At 37.9% G+C, this 20,472-nt stretch overlaps 2 protein-coding genes across 5 annotated transcripts in view; one reads left to right on the top strand and one right to left on the bottom strand.

The window, feature by feature from the left end:
• The window catches only part of AASDHPPT (aminoadipate-semialdehyde dehydrogenase-phosphopantetheinyl transferase), a 30,400-nt gene extending 27,493 nt beyond the window's left edge, over positions 1-2,907 (bottom strand). For 2 of the 3 annotated variants that reach the window (XM_018908447.3, XM_009102791.4), the window contains exons 1-2: positions 2,746-2,907; positions 1,730-1,955 (exon numbers count right to left, since the gene is read on the bottom strand). In XM_018908447.3, coding sequence (XP_018763992.1) covers positions 1,730-1,955; positions 2,746-2,889 — 370 coding nt within the window. In that variant the 5' untranslated portion in view covers positions 2,890-2,907. Of the gene's footprint in view, positions 1-1,729; positions 1,956-2,645 lie in introns of all 3 variants that reach the window. The other variant, XM_050977109.1, reaches the window with a different exon arrangement.
• A 170-nt stretch (positions 2,908-3,077) lies between these two features.
• On the top strand, positions 3,078-20,472 carry KBTBD3 (kelch repeat and BTB domain containing 3). 2 transcript variants are annotated; one of them, XM_018908446.3, is made up of 4 exons: positions 3,078-3,285; positions 10,476-10,608; positions 11,919-12,160; positions 14,954-20,472. In XM_018908446.3, the coding sequence occupies exons 3-4, from the start codon at positions 11,937-11,939 to the stop codon at positions 16,572-16,574; spliced, it is 1,845 nt and encodes a 614-aa protein (XP_018763991.1). In that variant the 5' UTR covers positions 3,078-3,285; positions 10,476-10,608; positions 11,919-11,936; the 3' UTR covers positions 16,575-20,472. The 2 variants fall into 2 exon arrangements, with proteins under 2 accessions (XP_018763991.1, XP_009101038.1); XM_009102790.4 differs by lacking the exon at positions 10,476-10,608.

The following is a 20,472-nucleotide window of genomic DNA, read 5'->3' as shown; positions in this document are numbered from 1 at the left end:
TGCCTTTAAAATGCCAGCTACATTTACACCTGCATAAAATACCAGCAGAGGATGTAAGATATCCCTACTTCCACATATAATTTTTTTGATTTGACTGTATAAATTTGAATTTTACAGTTCCCAAGAAAAGCTTCAAATACAAGTGCTTGAATGTTTTAATTTTCAAGCATTTTTATTTTCAACTATTTACCTGCTGAAACTAGAAACTTTTTGGAATAAGGAATTAAAAATTAGTGAGTCCTGTGGTAAGGCCAGTGGCAGCCCAACCAGAGTGTTTCCAAGGGTACTGGGTCCAGTTGTTACCTTTTCCATGGCAGCCTGTGGAGTGCTGTGTTTTAGGTCTATGCCTAACCCTGTGTTGATACCACACCAGTATCAGCAGTGTTTGCATGGCATCAAGGCCTTCTCTGTAACTCTGCTCCCCCAGCAAAGAATAGATGAGGATGTGCAAGATGCTGTGAGGAGACACAGCTGGGACACCACCTTGCTTGCTTTGCCTGAGAGAGCTGTGATAAAAGCACCAGCTTCAAGCTTAGTCTGGTTATTTGGGCCCTGTGTTACTGCAGTCCTGTCAGGTGTGCCCTGTACCAAAGCAGCCTCACCCACTGGACACAACTCCTGTCACAAAACGCACAACAGCTCAGGTGGAGGGCCCTCCAAAGGCTGTCCTGTGGCTTCACATGCTGACCACTGTGTTCAGAGTGAGGGTCTACAGCAGGTGTGAGTCACAGGAATGAACTTCAGAATGCAGCAAAGCTTCTGTGCATCCTAGCTAAACGTGACAATCCAAAATGTACACTTGTAGTTGCCATTAAAAAGGTGTAAAGTGATCAGACAGAAAGTTATCCAGTCAGGGTTTACCTGAATCTCTCCCTTACAACACAACAGATTTTGCAGCATAAAATGCCAGGCAACTCCAAAAACTGTGGAGAAAGATTCTCTAAGAACACAACTACTACTGTCATATCTGGTTAAATGCTTAAGGAAGATTCTAAAAAAAGAAAAGGATTCCAGTGAATCATAAATCCCAGTATGTTTCTCCTTTAGCCCATGACTATGCACTGATGAACATTTGCAAACTAAATAATCTCCATAAAACTATATTTAAAAATACACTTTGCTACAATCCTAATTTGGATCCTGAAGTTCACTAACCTACACATTCATTTCATACTAATAAATAGGCCAACAGCTAAAGTTGGTAAAGTCTAGTCTTTTCCCAAGACCACCTCATGTGTTCCCTCCTCATGATCTCCTCTCACTGAGGATTGATTACTGCACATTCACAGCAAATCTGTGTTTCCAGTTGGCTGACATATACAATGTCCATACATATGGGACAACTGAGTAACACAGTCTATGAAGTTCTCATGGGGGTGGATCCCACTGTCCCTATTCAGAAGGATGTTCCTCCTTCTGCCTCACACAGAGCAAATCTATAATCAAAGTATCTGCAGATGCTGCCCATATGATAGAAGGATTCATGATCTTATTTTCCTACAGTTGTGTTTCTCTAAATGAGAAATATATCCGTATCTGTCCTACAATGCACACCAAAATAAACAACGAGGAGTGCATTTAACAGCTAAAAATCCCAATACGCAATACATTCACACAGTCTCTGCTAATTACACTACATTTCGAAGACACAGATTGGTTCTTTGGGAAATGTGAAAATGTTCAGTACTCAAACACTGCAGAATCTGCTTTAGTCACCATAATGAATTACCTGGTAAATCGGTCTTCATAATATCAATGCCAACTTGAAGCTCAGGCTCAGCTGCAAGGACTGCATAATCTCCTTGATGAGAGACATTGAAGTTGTAATTTGAGTTGATAGTGACTAAGTTACTGGCAAGGAAAGGCTTTCCTTTTGGGCTCCTTTGCAAGCGTACTTCATTCCAAGGTATGCACAGCTCCTCTGCAATTAATTTCCGCATCAGCAGGCGACCAGCCTATGAAATAAATTGGAAGTAATTCATACAGAACTATTGTGCTACGTGGTTGCTAGAAAACCACCCACCTAAAAAAATGTTGGTTTATTACTGTCGATATCAATTAGTGTATTTTAGTCAAATAGTTTAAGTTTCTCCCTTTTATAAAAGCTGTGTCAAGTAAGTTTAAGCAGAAGAGTCCATCAGAGCATCAAATACATGGTCACTATTAGCACAATTAACATTAAGTCCCAGCCCAGACAAATCGAAGTAGTTCCTTTCTCTACCTTACTAACTTATTTACGGTGCTTTATGGAACAAATAAACACTATTTACACCACCCAAAACAGTAAAATTATCTCAATCTTGCTTTCAGTACATGCATTTACTACCTAGGTGCTAAATTAAATACTCAACAGCTAAAAGTGACGAGTAACTCCTTTCAGACAAATTAGCAGGCGTGTATTACTATGCTATTAGGCGAGATTTAAACCCTGGATCTTGTAAAACAGCTTTATTCTCCCAGTCGTTATCCCGATGTCCTATGTAGAGTCCTTCAGGGTACGCTGATTTTGCCTCCTGACTTAGTATCGCGACTTAGAAGTTGTGAAGTCTTTCTGAGTAACTACTGACAGCAGCCTGCTGTCCCTCCTGGCTCCTCAGTGAGGCAGAGCCTCATGCTTTTATACAAGCCTTATCCTTTAGCTTTACCCTGAAACGCCCTAGCACGGCACGTTTTCCTACGACATATCAGGAATTCGGGCAACGCTGACTCTGCAGAGAGACAACCGCGCCCCGGCTCCCCATGTACCAAGGCGGCTTTGGCATCGCGGGCAAAGACAAACTGGCCGATGCGCTCCTTCTCCTCGGGCTGCACCAGCTGCGCGGCCAGCAGCCACTCGCGGCGGCGGGGTCGCCAAGCGCCGCACGGGAAGGCCCAGCGCACGCTGCCCATGGCCCGGCCCGGCCCGGCCGCGCTCCCTGCGCCCGGCCCGCGCCGCCACGCCACGCCCCGCCCCCTTGGGCCTGGCGGGAGCCTATCGGCGTGCGGGAAGCACGGAGGGCCGCGCCCCTGAGAGCAATAACCAACCCGATTTTAGAGTGACCTGTGAGTGACAGCGGAATGCGCCAGGTAGCGACCTATCAGGGAAAAGGCGGTGGCTGCGGCGGAGCGGTACCCGCGGTGTCGTCAGCGAGGACAGATAGGCGGGCTCTCACCTGGAGTGGCGGCCGGCGGAGCCATTCCGAGTGCAAGCAGTAGGAGAATGATGCCGGAAGAAGCCAATCTGCCGGCGTGGCTACTGCGGAGGGTGGGCCAGACCGGTCGGTGAGCTGCGGGTGTTGGCTGCAGGTGGGTGTGCGCTGCTCGGAGGGAGCGCTTAGGGGGGACTGGCGCCTCGCCGCCTGCGGAGAGGCGGCAGTGGCGGGGAGCGCCGCATGCCGCGGCCGGGTCGCGCTGTGAGGGAAGGGGATCCCTTTGCCCCATCCCGCCCATCCTGTCAGAATTAGTCCTCCCTTAGAATGAACGGAGCCACCGCGGGGCGCAGGCGCGGGCGGCTGAGCATGCGCAGTAGGGGCGCTGACGGCGCTGCCCTCCGCGGCGGGCGGGGCGGGGGCCATGGCGGGCGCTGCTGCGGGGCTGGGGCGGCCGATAACCCAGGCCGTGGCCCGGGGAGCGTAGTTGCCCTCTGAATTCCGGTTCCCTCGGCCCTGTGCGGCATTGGGAGGTGGTTGTGCCCTCGAAGGGGTCCAGGGGAGGTGGTTCTTAGTGGCAGCGCGCCCCATTGCGGACAGGTGATGCGCGGCCCATCTCTGCCAGCAGCGCGTCCTGCTGAGGTGTCAGCGCATCCATCCTGCTGGAGAGCCGTCCAGGCTCCTGGCAGAGCTGTCGCAGCGGGCTGGGCTCTGTGTACCTTTTATTGACTGTAAAGAGGACATGATTGTCCCGAGAGCAGATGCAGCGCGCTGCATCACCCTAGCAGGGTTCTGACTCCTAAGGATCTCTGTAAACAAAAGCCTCTTGTATCCCGTGCTTATTGTTCTGTTAAGAAATCCAGTGGTTGTCAACTGGATTCCCATTTTTCCTCAATTACAGGCCATCTGTAAATCCTCAAAACGTAATAAATTTGTTTGCCCTTTGGTTCTGGAGTTGAGCCATAGCTAAAAACCTGGGGCCTATTTGAAAATTTACAATTCGTCTTTTTTGTTGCTTACCTTTAGAAATACTTACATGTCATCCATCCTATACTGACCATGCACAAATGAGGTAAACATGCTGAAAATTGTATTATTGCAAGTATTTGTTACAATCCTCCTTTTTTGTTGTTGTTCACCGTTGCTAGCTCACTGTTAATGTGGAAAACTGCTGTTTCTACACAGGCCAGAAGGTCCTTCTGACCAGAATAAGTCTCAGTTATAGCTGAGTATAGATTGGTCTTCGCAAAATATTTTAAACACAGAAGTAACACTGAATAAAAAGATGTTTAATCAAGGAATCAATTTGGTATTTAAGTTGTTTCAAAATATTATTTCTATTTTTCTCCATGATTTAACAAAGCAAGGAATGGCATAATCTTATGAATTATCCAAACCCATAGACAAAGCTAACTGACAGCAGAGGAGGATTTAACACAGTCAAGAAAAAATCCCAGGAAAATGCTCTTCACTGATATCAAACTGTAGCTGAGGCTTACATTTCAAACATTGTATTCTGCGCACTTTGAAGAGAAAATTATGGCAGTTTGTATATTACTGATAGATTATAATACTAATGACTTGTGGATCTTTCCTAGTTCCAAAAAATCCCCTCTGGTTTGATTGATAGGTTTGGCTTGTCCATGTTCTCTGCTTAAGAGATTCAAACATGTAGCACTTTTTTTTCACTAGTGGATGAAAGTTTTATTTTTAAATGAGCTTCGTGTGTAAGTGCAATCTGAAGCTCAGTATGCATTGTATAACATGTAATATAATTATGGATGTATTCAATATAAACCCACATTTTTAAGTAAAACATGATATTATAATAAGGTATGCTACATTAACCTCTGAAGATGCTCAGTATTGCATTAGTGTTTTGAAAAAACCCACATTTTAATAACGTGCAAAAGTGACAGACTATAAAAGCCATTAAAAGCTGTCATTTTCTTTTACAGACTCTGCAGTTATTTTCAGCAGAATTAGAAGTACAGTGTGTCATTTTAATTCTATTTTTTCCTGAAAATTAAAATTACAGTTCTTGATCTTTTTTGACTAAGGAAATAATTTGCAAACTAACTTGATGAATTGTATTTAAGAGAAAATCCAGCCAGTTTTACTTCCTTTAAGGTATTACTGCTTTATCTTAATGGGTTCCTGTGTTTATCAGGGAACATGCACTTAATAATCACTGCTTGCAGAGTGGGAATCTTCCACTTTGGAAATGCCTCCAGGAATTACTGTGATTTCCTTACTTCCTACTGATACCATGCTAGGTTTTTTCCCATGCTGATTTTTTTTAAATCACTTCTAAAGAACACAAAGCTTTAAAGTCTCTGTGTCACCTTTTAATCTAAGAATACTATCCCAACATTTATTATTGATAAATGTCATTTTTGTCGATTAAATGTCTCAACAGGTCCTGTCCTTTTTTTTTTTTTTTTGCTTGCTAAAATGATTGACTGAATATTGTTTTCCTTTGAAGTTCAGTTATTTATGAAAAACCTGTGAGACTCAGTTGCATTGAAATTTCCAGGCAAGAACTTGGAATTTTCTTAGTGTTTTCAGTCTTAGACAATCAGTGACAATCAAAACATTAATGGACTATAAAAGCACAGAACTTGTACTCAGTATTTATAGTTTGATTACATTTTAAACTACTCTTGTCTTTTTAGTCAGTCCTTTTAATTCATCAGGAGTGTCACCAAATCCTACAGATATGTGTTCCACTCATACTCATCTTACTGAATATTAAATAAGATGCATAGTGTAGGGTGTGTCTTTAAAACTTATTAACAAATCATTAATTTCTCTCCTTTTGAATGGACGAGGAATGAAAATAGCAAATCATCTTGATGGGTATACAGTAGACTCAATAATATAATACTTTTAATATTAGATCTTAGAATTCTGATCTTGACCTTTCCAAAACATATATTAATGCATCATTAAATTTTGTATGGAAAAGACCCCCTGAACGTTCTCTAGAGAAATCGATACAATTACTTCATCTTCACTATGCTTAATTCTTTCATCCTAGCTACTTTAAGTGTTCTGTAAAACACCAGCTCTTAGACTTCCCTTTTTTAAAATCCTGTCCATAGCAAGACATACTATCCAAGCTGGGAGAAGGCCATGTTCCATTGAAGAACAATTTTTTTTCTCATAAGTTACCTGCTATGAAGTATGAAGATTTAATGTTTTTTTTAATTGACAAGTGCTGTAGCACAGCTGTATTATGCTTTAATATAAAAGCAGACAGATTGTTTTACAACTGGTTGTAAATAATAAAGTACCAAATCAGGGTTGAGTTTAGACTGGTTTTGCCAGCTGTGTTGGAAGAGGAGAGAACTCTTCCATGCATGTATGTCTACCTGTGCAGTGTTACTTGTAATTTATGAATGGCCACTCCCTTGTGCCGGTTACAGTCTGGAGCCTCAGTCCCATTCCAAGGCTTTGGTCCTATTTATTGTCAGGCAGACACAGCCTTAAGGGGCTTTTCCTGGCAAAGGACAAGCTGAGCTATGTGTGATATTTATGTGTGCTCTGTGCTTCCACAAAACAGATATATCCCTAGGCTATTTCGAAGTCACACTTATTTGTATGTATATTTTTATCTCACTATTATAAAGTGATCAAACAGTTTGATGTCTTTGCCACTGTCTTTCTGGACCCTCATTTGGGTGTTCATGCTCCACTGTTACTAAACATCGTCTCCCTAGTTTGATGTCTTTTCCTTGGCTATTCACCAAGAAATAATTGCACATCTTCCACCATTTTCAACTTCATTACCATATTTAAACTTTTGTAATCATTTTATTTATCAGTTGTAGCAGCTAAGGCTATTTGGACTGTTGGTTTAGCAAAATCTTTTCAACAAAAGTGTTTATTAATATATGTACATTATGTGAGTATGTTCACATCAGTGCTTTGGTAGGAACTACAACAGATTCTGCACAAACAAAAGTTCATCTCTGCTCAAAGGTCACTTCACAGTTCTGTTTGCTTTACTGTTTCTGATCTGGTGGAATGGATGTGAAAGTAATTTCTAGGACGTCTGCACAGTGGTTATGATTTTAGTGTATGTCTGAATGTTCTGAAAATGTCTATCCTGGATGTTTTTGGTCTCCTTTATGAGTATAACAGTATGCTGTGTTTATAGTCTCCCAGTACAGTATCTAGGATTCAACATATATTCAGGTTATTAAATTCATGTCTAAAGGTCATTTGAACCTCCCAAAGGAAAAGTATAAGAAAATAAATTACACATTTCAGTGTCTTTTAGGTACAGAATTATAAGAACACTTAAGAAGAATTGTTGATGGTGCTAACTAAAAGACAATTATAAATACGTTACATCCTCCATATATCTTTAGAAAGGGAGCATTAGCATTGGTGAAGTGAAAAGTTCCACTAGAAATTCAATGAAGTTTTGGCAGCTGTTTGCATGGAATCAAGGTCAGTTAAACACTTTCTTGTAGCTTTTTACAAATGCTTAGATACTAAGAGGAATGTGTGTATATCTCATATTTTGACTGTGGTCTTATCAGAGTTTTCAGTGTGGTTACCTGGCATCTGGGTCAATGAGCTCGTTATGTTCTAGACTTCTCTGTCCCTTGGTGTCCTGGGAAAAGGACAGTGTTAAAACTGGCAAATGGTTGGAACTAGGTGATCCCTAATGGCCCTTCCAACCCAAACCACTCTATGCTTCTACGACAGAGGGGTCTTATAAGTAGCATAGCTAATGAGATCTGGGCCCTTAATACTGGATTTTGTGACAGATCATAAGAATGCTCTTACACTCCGAGATCTCCGGAGGTCCCTTATTTCATCCATCATAGTGACCAAAAGTAGCTTACTATCCCCAGCCTTCTGTTCAACCGCTGGCTGCTCTGTGGCCCTACACAGACTGGACATTGCTTGCCACTTGACTGTCAGGCATGCAGAATGCCTGGGCCCTGAACTGGACACCTGTACAGACAGTTTTGAGAGGTACACATATGTGCCCTACACATGCGTTATATGGGGTTGACCTTAATAACTGTGATGTTTTTATCAGTTTTCACTGTAGCAGCCAACTGGCTTGTGATTGAGGTGTCTTACAATAAAAATAAGCCAGGACAAATGTTTAAATTTTAACTTTAGGAGAGTTTAGTTTTGGAAATGTTTTCAGTTGTCTTTGTCAACCAATTGTTGGTTTGTTGTCTTTGGGGTTTTTTTCAGAAAAGCAGGCTAATAGCTAAGGGAGTATTTGCCAGTGTAAGACTGTAAAGATCCAGTACGCGAGGGGGGCGTTTTTGTCAAGTGGTGAGAGATGGGATCACGTTCAGCAGTACGTGTGTCATGTTCCAGGAGAGGCTGCAAGCCTGGTTGCTGAACAGCACACAGACATGTGATAGATGAGTAATGGAATGATTGACTCTCACAATTAATGGACAAATATCATGTACATAGGTTAAGAAAAGTTTTATAGATTTATAGTTATGTGAACCCCCTTGCGTGGTTATCAAGGGACAGCTGGAGTTGGGACATCTGGGAGGGCTGGCTTGTCACTATGGTGACATCTGACCTCCAGTCAGGATTTGAGGAAGAGATCTCCACCACTGGACAGCGAAGAAGGGGTTGATGGAGAGAACTTTGGGAGGGGTTAAAGGGTTAAAAGCCTCCATTGTGAGAGAGAGAGCACATGGCGGGGAAAATCTTTTGCTCCTGACACCCTGACCTTTTTCCTCTATTCAGTCTTCTCTTGTATTTTTGATAAGGTTTAATAAACCTTCCTAAACTATGAAAAGTGAGTAGCTGTTTCTCACAGATGTGTCTTAAAAAGTAAGAGATCCAAGTTCTAATGAACCGTTTACTGGAGCTTGGTTCTTGGTAATCCACATGAAGACAGGCTTTGTAATTGGAATCCTGTGGGAGTTTGTGGAGCAAATAAAAAGAGGGGTGTTCCCCAGCATTCCTGAGCTGCAGACCTCTTCAACATATATCTGCACCCCCTATGTTTCTTACCCTTTTGTCAGAGTTGATCAGATATTTATAAAAACCCCTACTGATAATTAATATGGCTTTGTAGAAGAATGCATGAAATAATTATAAATGCCTTCTTTAACATACCAAGTTTTAGCTGAATTGTTAAGAGGGTTTGGAGGGCTCTAAAATCATCAACAGATTCTGTGAAGTGGTACATTAATACCAAAATTATAAAGTAAGTCATGAACTGGCTACAAGGTAGCAGAAAATTAAATTTATTAATATGTATTTTTTTAATGGAGAGAAGGGTGAATTAGGCTAAGTCATTGCACAGTGTTCATTACTATATTCCTTCATCATGGACAAAAACATTAAAGATACACTGCCGAATTTTGCTTTTAAGAAAATAATAAGATACTGCTGTTAGAGATGAGGATTAGAATGCACTAGATGACTTGGAAATTGGTGTAGTGAGACAGTGATGAGGTCTGAACCACAACGTTGTACAACAAATCTTGTATCAGTGATAGAAATTTAGGATCAAACCAGAGTAAAGAGAAAACTGCAAGCAATAATAAGGAAAACCAGAAACTCAACCTTATTAAGCAGACCTTGGAAAGTTTGACAATTATTCAGTCTAATGAAAGTTGAGAGAGGATATCAACACTTGATAATTTTAAGAATGAATAATAATAAGAATATACAAAGGAAAATTAAGTCAAATAAGAATTTTAACAGAAGAACAAATAGATGTAAGCATTAATAAATTGATGTGTAATTTAGAGGTTTACAGTCTCTACACCAATGTACTGGAATAGAGTTTTTGTGGTAATAGTATGGTAAAAGAAAACTTTCTGAAACATTGATCGCTTGTATGAAGGTGATCATATGATGTCTTGCCTAAAATGGCATAGTTCGACTTGATTACAGCAGACGTTTCCATCTTCATAATACAAATATGAATATTACTGAAATTGGTAATTTTATCATCAAAAAGCACATTGTAGGTTGGAACTTGCTATAGAAATTACATGTAAGTGGAGAAAGATGTCTAGTATCAATTGTCAGTTCCAGAATTTTCCAGAAAGGTTTATCTTTCTTTTAGAAGAAGTGTTATTTGATGTAATGCCAAATAAACCTTGAAATTCACTTACTTTTTGAAAAAGATTTCATTCGAATGTGGGAAACGAATGTTATTGAAGCAACTCTGCTTTTGCAGATTCAGCCTTTTGAGGAGCAGGCTTTTAAATTCATAAGAAAAGGGTATTCTAGAGAATTCTGACATATGAAAAAGTTTCATGATTTATGGAAGTTGGGGTTTATGAGGCCATACATTATCAGAATAAATGGTGGTCTTGTTCTTCTGTATTTTCCTAGTTCCTCAGGCTTAGAATGGAAAGAGTGAATATGTTGAGATTGTCTGGCCATGGGAAGGAGAAGATGCCTGCTCCAAGGGTGCCAGTGCTGGCAGCAAGATCACTGGATCTCTTCTCTTCCAGGAGACATGGAGGTCTATTTTGGTTGGAGCTACCTGACTAGATAAAGTATAGATCAGTCTGCTGATCAGTGTGAAAGTACCTTACATTAAGAAGACTGCCTGAGGGTTTAGTTTGCTAAATATATTGGGAATATATCGTGTCATCAGATGAGCCTTTTCAGAAAATTAAAAACCAAAACCAGTATTTTCTTGTTTCTGGGTTTTGTTTGGAATATTTTGTCCCCTGTGAATTCAGGTGGGCCATTATCTGTTGCTGATTTTAATTGGAATTGTGGAAGAAAAATCCTGGAATACAAAAAAAATTGGAATGTTTCTGTAAGCTTTAAAATAGGCAATCTTGACTCCGATTTGCAGTAAGGGCAGTTTATGCATCTGCAATATATAAATAGCTCTTTAAATAGGTATAAATAAAATATACTCATATTTAAAGTTTCTTTATATTGACAAAATGGTATAAAATATTTTAATTGTAAAAAACAGTCCAAACCAATTTACCATAGAAAAAAACACACTTCAGTGTAGGGATTAGCACCAGAAGAAAAACTTAGCTGCTGAAAGGGAGATGGTCTTAAATTTAAATGTGTTCTACAGCCAGTTAATTTACTCCACTGTAAATGAAACTTAGAGAGGGCGAACACAAAGCTTCCTAACAAGACTAGCGGTACATGACAAAATCAGTTTCAAGTGACTTAAGCACTCAAAGGTGTACTGTCACCAAACCGTCTCTAAATGACCCTCTTTGGTAAGCCCCAGCAATCCTGTTATTCCAGGCTCTTGGTGTTGTTTGTATTCCATTATTGTAGTCCAGAGTGCCTCATGGGAATCCAGTTGGGATGCAGTCTAATAGCCTGTGTCTTCCTTCCACTACAGATGTAGAGTGATCAGCCTTTAGGAATGTAGAATATGTAACAAAGTTTTTTTTTCCATCTTAATTTTACACAAAATTGTAAGAATTTGGGGTTTTTTGAGGGTAAGCCTAAGACTAGTCTTTTCTCTTAAATGACAATTAAACACATTCCTTGATGTGCTTCCTGTGAACTTTATTCAAAAAATCCTACAGGTGGGTATTATCTGTAGAATTGTTCTCTGATATATGGCAGATAAGCTACTTTACAAAATTTGCCATGTGAATATATTTTACAAAGTAGTAGTATTATCAAATTCAGTGTAAAAGTCACTTGTAACACAAATTTTTAACTGTACATATGATATACAAACTAAATTCAATGCTGGGAACTTTTTTGTTTGTTTTGTGGTGTATTGATTTTGTTTGGTTTTTTAATAATAAGAATGTAGAATCAATTATTATTTTTCCATTTCAGGAATAGATTGAAGAAAACATGGCCAATCAACGGGATTACATTAGCAGACCTATTTGCAATGGAATTTCTGTTCCTGAAAATAAAATCAGTTCCTTAGTGGCTGAAGGTCATGGACAACAAATTCTAAAAGTACTACAAAAGTTCAGAGAACAAAATATATTTTTTGATTTTAAGATTCGTGTGAAAGATGAAATAATTCCCTGTCATCGTTGTGTACTGGCAGCATGCAGTGATTTTTTCAGGTAAACCTAATTTTGGTGTGAGTTTGCAGGAAATAGATTCTAAGTTCTCCGGGAGGGAGGGAATGGAATTAAAAAAAAAAAAAAAAAAAGTTAAAAAAATTATCACAATTTACATGTCTGCAGAGTTTTGAGGACAGCATTCAAACATTGTTTTAGGGGTATGCCAGTTACAGCTCTTTGTATTTTCAGAAAGCCACTAGGACTTTATGAATCAGATTCTGACAGCATGAGAAACTGTAATACAAGTTTCAAATCATAAATGTGTGGTTCTTCTCTTCGGTTGAACTGACACAGGTTATGTATGTTTAAGAGTTACCTGTTCCTCATATCAGTACTTGAAGGTCTACAAGGATATTGTTTGACTTTTTATATGATAGTCTATGTACTTTGACACATTATATTGTGAAAGGATTGATTACAAATACATCTTGTACTGAGCAATTGTGGATAAATTGTACATAATTTTGGAACAAAACTGGTTTTCGTTTGTCCAAGAAGAGTGGTCAGTATAGTAGAAATTGTCTTCAGAGGTATTTAAACTTTTCCTAAACTACAGATTGCAGCCTTCCAGCATGAAATTGATCTTCCTTCTTGTGCTCAAAGCTATGTATTCTTAAAGGACAGACTTCATTCACATGGAGAATATTAATTTATAAATAAGCCTTGCTATCCTTTTTATTAGGTTCAAACTTGCAGTTCTACACTGAAAGTATTTTAATAGAGTTTACTAAAAACAAGGCTAAGACTCTAACAATGAAAAACTGGACTCTTGGGAATGAGTTAGTAGCCCCAATTCAGTTGCCCATACATAGGTGAGTGTTATTTTCAAATGTCCTGGAACATCCCATGGTCTAAGTGGTCTGCCATATATGACAGAAGATAGCTAGATGTGTTCTAAGAATTATTGAAAAAAAGAAGAAATGCAGATGAAATGAGCACTTTCTCCACTGTAGGAGCAGATTTGGTTTTTTTCTCTGACATACATGACTTCTTTCATTTGTCTTTAACTGCTTGACAGCACCAAGGTGATCTGGTAGAAAAAAATACTAGAATGAAATAGCTTCCAGTGTTAATTTTTAGAACTGAAATTAAACACATGGAAACACATGTGTCCTTTTTGTTACCTACAGACTCTTCAGATTAAAATCTGCCAGGAGAGATCTCTCCCTGCTCCTAATGGTTGATATACTGGATAATAGCAGCCATCAGGTTCATAAGTTGTCCTGCAATACAAGGCCCATTTTTTACCTTCAAGGAGTAAAAAGCACCTAGGTCCACTACAAACATTTTGAAATGGAACACCTTTTGTCTTCCTTGGCCTTTGGACTTCTCTTAGTTTTGGCTTCGTTTTGTAAACCGAATAATCAGCAACATTTTGATCCTCATTTGTTAGCTTTCAGAGTCAAAGCCTTTGCCTACATTGCTCTTCTTCTACTAGTATTGTTCAGTTGCTATTTTACTCCCTAATTAGAGATTTCATAGCTCATGGGTTAATGAGGAAAGGATTATAAAGGTTATGACTTAGTATGCAAAGAGGTCTTTGGGACACAAGTGTTTTATTGTAATTTTATGTTCTTGTTTGGGAAGTCAGACAAGTTCCAGATGTGGAACTTGTCTGACTTTGGGATGTGAACATCTGGCTTTACCAGATGTTCACATCCCAAAGAGTATGTGCTATACACAGGGATTTGTTTTTTTCCTCTTTGGCTTCAGAAAAGGATGAGATTTTAAAAATCCCATACCACAGAGATACTAAGTGTATAACTGAACTATGATATAATACTTTTTTTTTTTTTTTTTACTATGAATTAACTATGATGTATTAATATCCAGATTCTCTACTTTGCATTTGATGATTTATCCAACTCTTCTTCCGCTATTATCTTGTGTCATATTTGGAACCACTGCTATCCTACCTTGAGGCTTAGTCTCTGGGAGGGCAGGGCAAGGGATATTGCAGCACTGTTCTGTTGCTAGCATTTACCCACTAGTAAAACTTTAATTATTTTATCTTGCCATGTTAGATTGTGTGCAAGAGTTAAATGTTACTACATAGTTAGAATAAAGCAGTTAAAGTTGTAATAAAATTTCCACAAATCTCCTGGTCAGTAATTCATTCCACAGTTTCAACCATCTTCTTTGTTTCCAGTCACAGTCTACTTTCTGCACAGTTTCATTGTGTCATGCAGTCATATCAAAATCTCATTTTTTCACTGACATTTGCCTGTACTCATATATCTCCCTGTCAACTCTAAAGCAAGAATTAAGTTTCCTTGTGTTTTTTCTCCTCATTTACTCCTTACCTACTTTTATTTCTGAGGACTACACCCATCATCTGTCTGGCCATTTGCTCAGCCTGCAATTTGGAAGGGTTTTTTTTCCACATAATTTTATGTACTCATCCACATTGCATGACCTAACTCATGGGGCTTTTTTACTATGTATTTTTTTAAATCAGGCTTTCTTTCCCAAAGTTGAAACTGATGCTGTCCTGAAAAATTTCACCTGTTTTTTTTTAAGCTGAGAGCTGCAGACTTCATCACGGTTTGTGAAAATCCATACAAAACACAGGTGCTGCTATGATTTTGTTAAACCATCACTTTGAATATGTTCTTATCACCAGTCATTTTTTTCTTCAAACACACGAAGTAAATTCATTGTTCATATAAAAACTTCCACATTTTAGACCAGCCACATTATTACGTGCCCCTAATTGTCTCCTTCCACATCAGTGTTCACATCTGTTTGCTGAATCTTTAATTTGTGTGTATATCTTCTGTATTCTATTCACAGAGCCATGTTTGAAGTTAATATGAAAGAACGGGATGATGGCAATGTTACTATTAGTAACCTATCACCCAAGGCAGTGAAAGCTTTTCTTGATTATGCTTACACAGGAAAAACAGAGATAACAAATGATAATGTGGAAATGCTCTTCCAACTGTCGTCATTTCTTCAAGTTTCACTCCTTTCCAAAGCTTGTAGTGACTTCCTAATAAAAAGTATTGATCTTGTGAATTGCTTACAGTTGCTTTCTCTATCAGAAAGTTATGGGTCTGTCCGCTTGTTTGATCATGCACTAGATTTTGTACAACACCACTTTTCATTGCTGCTTAGATCGAGTGACTTTTTGGAGATGAACTTTGAGATATTACAGAAATGTCTCGAGGCTGATGAACTAGATGTCCCTGAGGAAGAATCAGTGTTGAAAGCTGTCCTCCAATGGACCAAACACAATTTAGAAACACGGCAGAAATACCTGCCTAATTTGATTAAAAAAGTGAGATTACACCAGTTACCTGAAAAGACTTTGCAGGACTTTCTGCATTCTGAAGAACACTTACTTAAGAGTGCGAATTGCTCAGTAATAATCGATGATGCAGTTAAAAGTGTGCAGAACTTCAGTGGATTGTTTCCAGATGCACGTCCTTCAACAACAGAAAAATATATATTTGTTCATAAAACTGATGAAGATGGAGAAAACAGACATACGTTCTGCTACAACATCAAAACAGATAAATGGAAAGAACTACCACATACGCACATGATTGATCTGCCAGGGTCAAGTTTGTCTAGCTATGGAGAAAAAATATTTATAACTGGAGGATGCAAGGGTAACTGTTATAGGACTGTCAGGCTTCATATTGCTGAACCGTTTCATGATGCCACTGACCAAACCTGGTGCTATTGTCCAGTCAGCAATGAATTCTCCATAGTGTCAGCTATGAAAAAACCGAGGACAATGCACACATCTGTTGTAACCTTAAATCAGCTCTTTGTAATAGGTGGAAAGACCAGAGGAGCTCAAGAAACTCGGAGTCTTTTGGATGTTGAATCCTATAACCCTCTTTCCAAAGACTGGAAATCTGTAAGCCAGTTACCAAGAGGTATCTACTATCCAGAAGCAAGTGCATGCCAGAATATAATTTATGTCCTTGGCTCAGAAGTAGAGATTACTGATGCCTTTAATCCATCCCTTGACTGTTTCTTTAAGTATAATGCTATGACTGATCAGTGGTCTGAGCTTGTTGCAGAATTTGGGCAGTTTTTTCATGCAACTCTAATCAAAGCTGTTCCAGTGAACTGTACATTGTACATATGTGACCTCTCCACCTACAAGGTTTATAGTTTTTGCCCAGAAACCTGTGTTTGGAAAGGGGAAGGATCTTTTGAATGTGCTGGCTTTAATGCAGGGGCAGTTGGGACAGAAGACAAAATTTATATACTAGGTGGTGATTATGCTCCAGAAGAAATCACAGATGAAGTTCAAGTCTACCACAGTAGTAGGTCGGAGTGGGAAGAAGTTTCACCAATGCCAAGAGCCTTAACTGAGTTTTACTGTCAGGTCATTCAGTTTAATAAATATAGGGACCCCTGGTCACCTGTACTGACAATTTGCTCTGGAGAATTTTGAAACTAGCAAGTCAGAAGAGTCTATTTAAATGCACAAGTTGTAGAACAGTTTTTAAGTATTAGTTTACAGATTGAGAAGTACATACTCATTTGTTTAAATTTTCAGTTTAGATTCAATGCTGTAGGATTGCTCTTGGAAGACTCCATTAAAATGTCATTCACACTAGTCGTTATACAGACAGTATTATATTCCTAATTTTATGTACAACTCTTCTCTGTAATTGTCAGAATAATTTTCAAAATAATAATTTTCCAGAAAGAATATTAATGAGGAATTAGTTGTGTAATATGTGTAATTATTTCTGTAATATTCAGAGTTGTCCCAACAGACAAATTGCTAAATGAGAAAACTGACTGTGATACTGTTTTCCCTATGTAACTGATGTTTAAAAGTCATTTTCATTAGTGTTATTTAGATTTTCTATGTTCATAATCCTGTAAGAGGAATTCATTGTCAGCTTTATCTTATCACAATGACCTTAGCAAGGACAAGAGCCAAAGTGACCTTCACAGTATTAAAACCAGGTATCTAACTTGAAGAGATTGATAATTCCTGTCATCTTACTTCAGCTCTTCAGTTTTACTAGTTTTTCTCCATCCTTGTGCCTTAGTAGTAGCTTTATTTTCTGTTTCCATGCCATTAACTGTGGCAAAGTAAACTTCAATAACATACTGCAGGGTAGGTAAGATTTCTACATGACAGATGATTCATGTGATATCTTTGCTTCAGTCATGTTGCTAACTAAACAAAAAACTTCAGGATGTTTTCTAACAGAAGTCTTCATCTCAGAACTCTTTAGTGCTACCTACTAAGCAGTCACTAGGCTGCTTATAGCAGCAAGCTGTAAACTGAATCGTAGCTGTTGCTTCCGTTAATTATGGGAAAAGTTTGTATCTTGTAATACATCAAATACAAAGTTACAAAACTATACCCCCATATTAAGAGTCAATAGTAAATAGTATTTCTGAGGTGAGAAATCATCTCTTGTGGTTTAAATTAATTAAAACACTATCTTGAACTTCATTGTATTTTAGATGTTAAAATATTACACAGTAAATATATTGCTTGATAAACTTTAAGTAGTCAGCTATGATAATGTTAAAATTGTAATGGACTTCAGTGCTAATATTAGTCTAGCCATACGTTCTGAAGTAAATTTGATCTCTTGCTTACAAAGTCAGTCTTCTTTCTGACAGGAGGACACTGAAATTAGGTAGGTTTCATAAATTAATTTGTAATCTTCCACAGCCTGAGAACTTCCTTACTTACCAGGTATTGAGATAAGACACTGAGAGCCCTTATGTTCCATATAAGCATTGTGAAAGCAGTAAGGTTGTCTTCTGCCAGACAGAATAATGGTTCTAAACATTTAATCACATATTTTCAAGCAGTTTAAATAATGAATAAAATTTAGCAAGGCATCAGAGACATTTTTCATGTGTCTTGAGACAACTGTGGTAAGTTCATTATCACATCACGCATGTACTTTTTGTAAAACCCAAGCTGAATATTAATGCTTAAAGCTTAATATTGCCTAGAACAGGCTTCTGTTTTAAACAGTAAACAATGGAAGGTTCTAATTCTGTGACTGACTCTGTAATTTGTTATCAGATATCTTTACAAATTTAGATAACATTTGTCATAACAATTTTCATATGTATGTAAAATAAAATCGTGTACATTTGGAGAAGATGTTAATAGAGAGGACCCTTCCACTCAGTAATTTCTGTATATTAATAAGTGTGTCAGTTCTGTAGAAGTAAGTAGCTTGCTACAGTATTTCACACAACTTCCACATTTATTTTGGTTTTTTTTTTTTTCATTATAAGTCTCCAAATAATATTTTAACTAAATGTAGCTAAGTGACTTCTACAATCACCTTGCAAAAATGCAAGTATTTTTATATTGGGACACAACTACTTTTTGTTAGTGCAAAGCAAATGTATTGAGTAGAGAGAGGAAGAATACTATTCCTACTTACTGAAAAAATAGGAAAAAACCAAACACATAGGAAAATGGTAGTTTTAGTTTTAATGAAGCTACTCAGGGTAGCATAGAGACTTCATTAACCATTAATTTTTGCAACTTGTCACATCATTGGAATACAAGGCCCAATTCACCTTTGCTTATGTATTTGTGTTGTGTTTTTATACCTGAGTAATATGAGTATACAATTTATGTATTGAGAAAAGTAACATTACGCCCGTAGTACATGGGTATAAATAGCTATGCAAATTGGAAGAGACTAGAGAACTGCAAGGGTGTTTTAATTGCCACTGTCATGACCAGATTGCTGGGTCACATAAACAGCAAGCGAGTCATTCAGGTGATGCTCTTTCCTCTAAGTTTTTCCCTGCAGCAGATCTTTTTGGCAGTCTTCCACCCAGCTACTTGCTATAAGACTCTGGCATCTGACATCAGACAGAGCAATGATGTATGTGAGAAATTCCTCAGTACAGAGGAATTATAGACAGTGAAAACTGACTGAAGATGAATTGGGAAAATAGACATGCTTCTTTAATATTCTACACTATACTTGTGCAGGAACTAATGTCAGTTCCCAGTCTGAAAAATCATTCATAGATTTCACAGGGAGTTGAGCTCTTATTCAGTGATCAGGAAATAATGTAGTAATGTCAGTTACTTTCTAGCATTGCTCACAGAAGAGTTACTGTGAAATGGTACTGATTTTCTACAGTTATGCAGGTAAACCTGCACTACAGCTCTCACAGAAAGAAAATGGATCATTTGCCATATTTCCACATACAAAGTATTAAATCTGGTAGAACTGAACGCAGAAGAAGCAGAAGTGTTAGAAAGTCATGTTTAAAAAAAGGCTTTATCATAGAAGAAAGGACCTATGTTCCAAACCCTGTGATTAATTGCTAAAAATGTAAGAAATCTCAGTGAACTACACAAAAAAAATGGATTACTTGCATGAGTAATTCAGTTGTACATCCAGTTGTAGTCTGGATCAAACAGATTTTTCAGTCTACAGAGCATTTATGCAATTAGAAATAAAAGTCACAAAATTAATGCAAAGTGATTTTTTTAAAATATCTTTTATGACTTTTCAAAGCTCTTTGAATCAAAGCTTTATGAAAAAGTACCTTCCTCTAAAAATAGTAACTAGATTAACGATTATGTATGTTCTCACTGAAATAGTGATGTTTAAACATACAAAATGCATGTAAAATTATAATCTACTATTTGCACTTAAATGATGTAACCAAAACATTTCTAATAGTATTCTATTTTATGTCACAAAATACATTATAAGCATGACCAGTATAATATACACGAAGATAATATATATTGTATGTGGGATTTTAATATCCAGTGATGATTATAGTGGATAATCCTAATTTTTAAAGAATGCTATCAAAACGTTATGGCACTTTGGTAATGTTATCATACTGGTTTAGTTGTTCTAATAAATATCAGTTATTCAGGTGTTTTATTGATTATGTTTGCACAGACTTAATGATTATTATTTAAGGACTAATTAATTTGATTTCTATACTCTAAATACATTTGTAGTAAGTCAATTTACTGCTGTTAAAAATTTGTTATATTCACTCCGTGAAGAAAACTGATTACCTCCTCTGGTTAGTATAGGGTAGTAGGTAAGGTATGGGCTATAGAATGTGCTGACTGCAGTTCCTAATGTGGAGATTAAATTTTAGATGCTTCTGTTTGTAGGTGACCAACAGGAGGCAGCATAAGATCTATTTTAATAAAACAGACTGGAAACAGGGATGTATTTGACCATATTTACAGTTGAAAATTATGCTCAATTTACTTTTTTCCTTCTAACACCCAGTAAAGCAGAGAGAACAGTAACATTTTGCTGCTGCCTGGGCTCTGCTGGTATGTGGAAAGTATGATACTACACATT

The sequence above is a fragment of the Serinus canaria genome, chromosome 1, assembly GCF_022539315.1.
Source record: "Serinus canaria isolate serCan28SL12 chromosome 1, serCan2020, whole genome shotgun sequence".
In the NCBI taxonomy this organism is placed as follows: Eukaryota; Metazoa; Chordata; class Aves; order Passeriformes; family Fringillidae; genus Serinus; species Serinus canaria.
This window is presented reverse-complemented; position numbering and strand designations above follow the sequence as displayed.

What these genes read in the sequence shown, in the direction of transcription:
- KBTBD3 (XM_009102790.4), top strand. Translation starts at nt 11,937, where the DNA reads ATGGCCAATCAACGGGATTACATTAGCAGACCTATTTGCAATGGAATT. An exon ending in GCATGCAGTGATTTTTTCAG is followed by an intron (nt 12,161 to 14,953) that starts GTAAACCTAATT and finishes TTCTATTCACAG; the next exon opens with AGCCATGTTTGAAGTTAATA.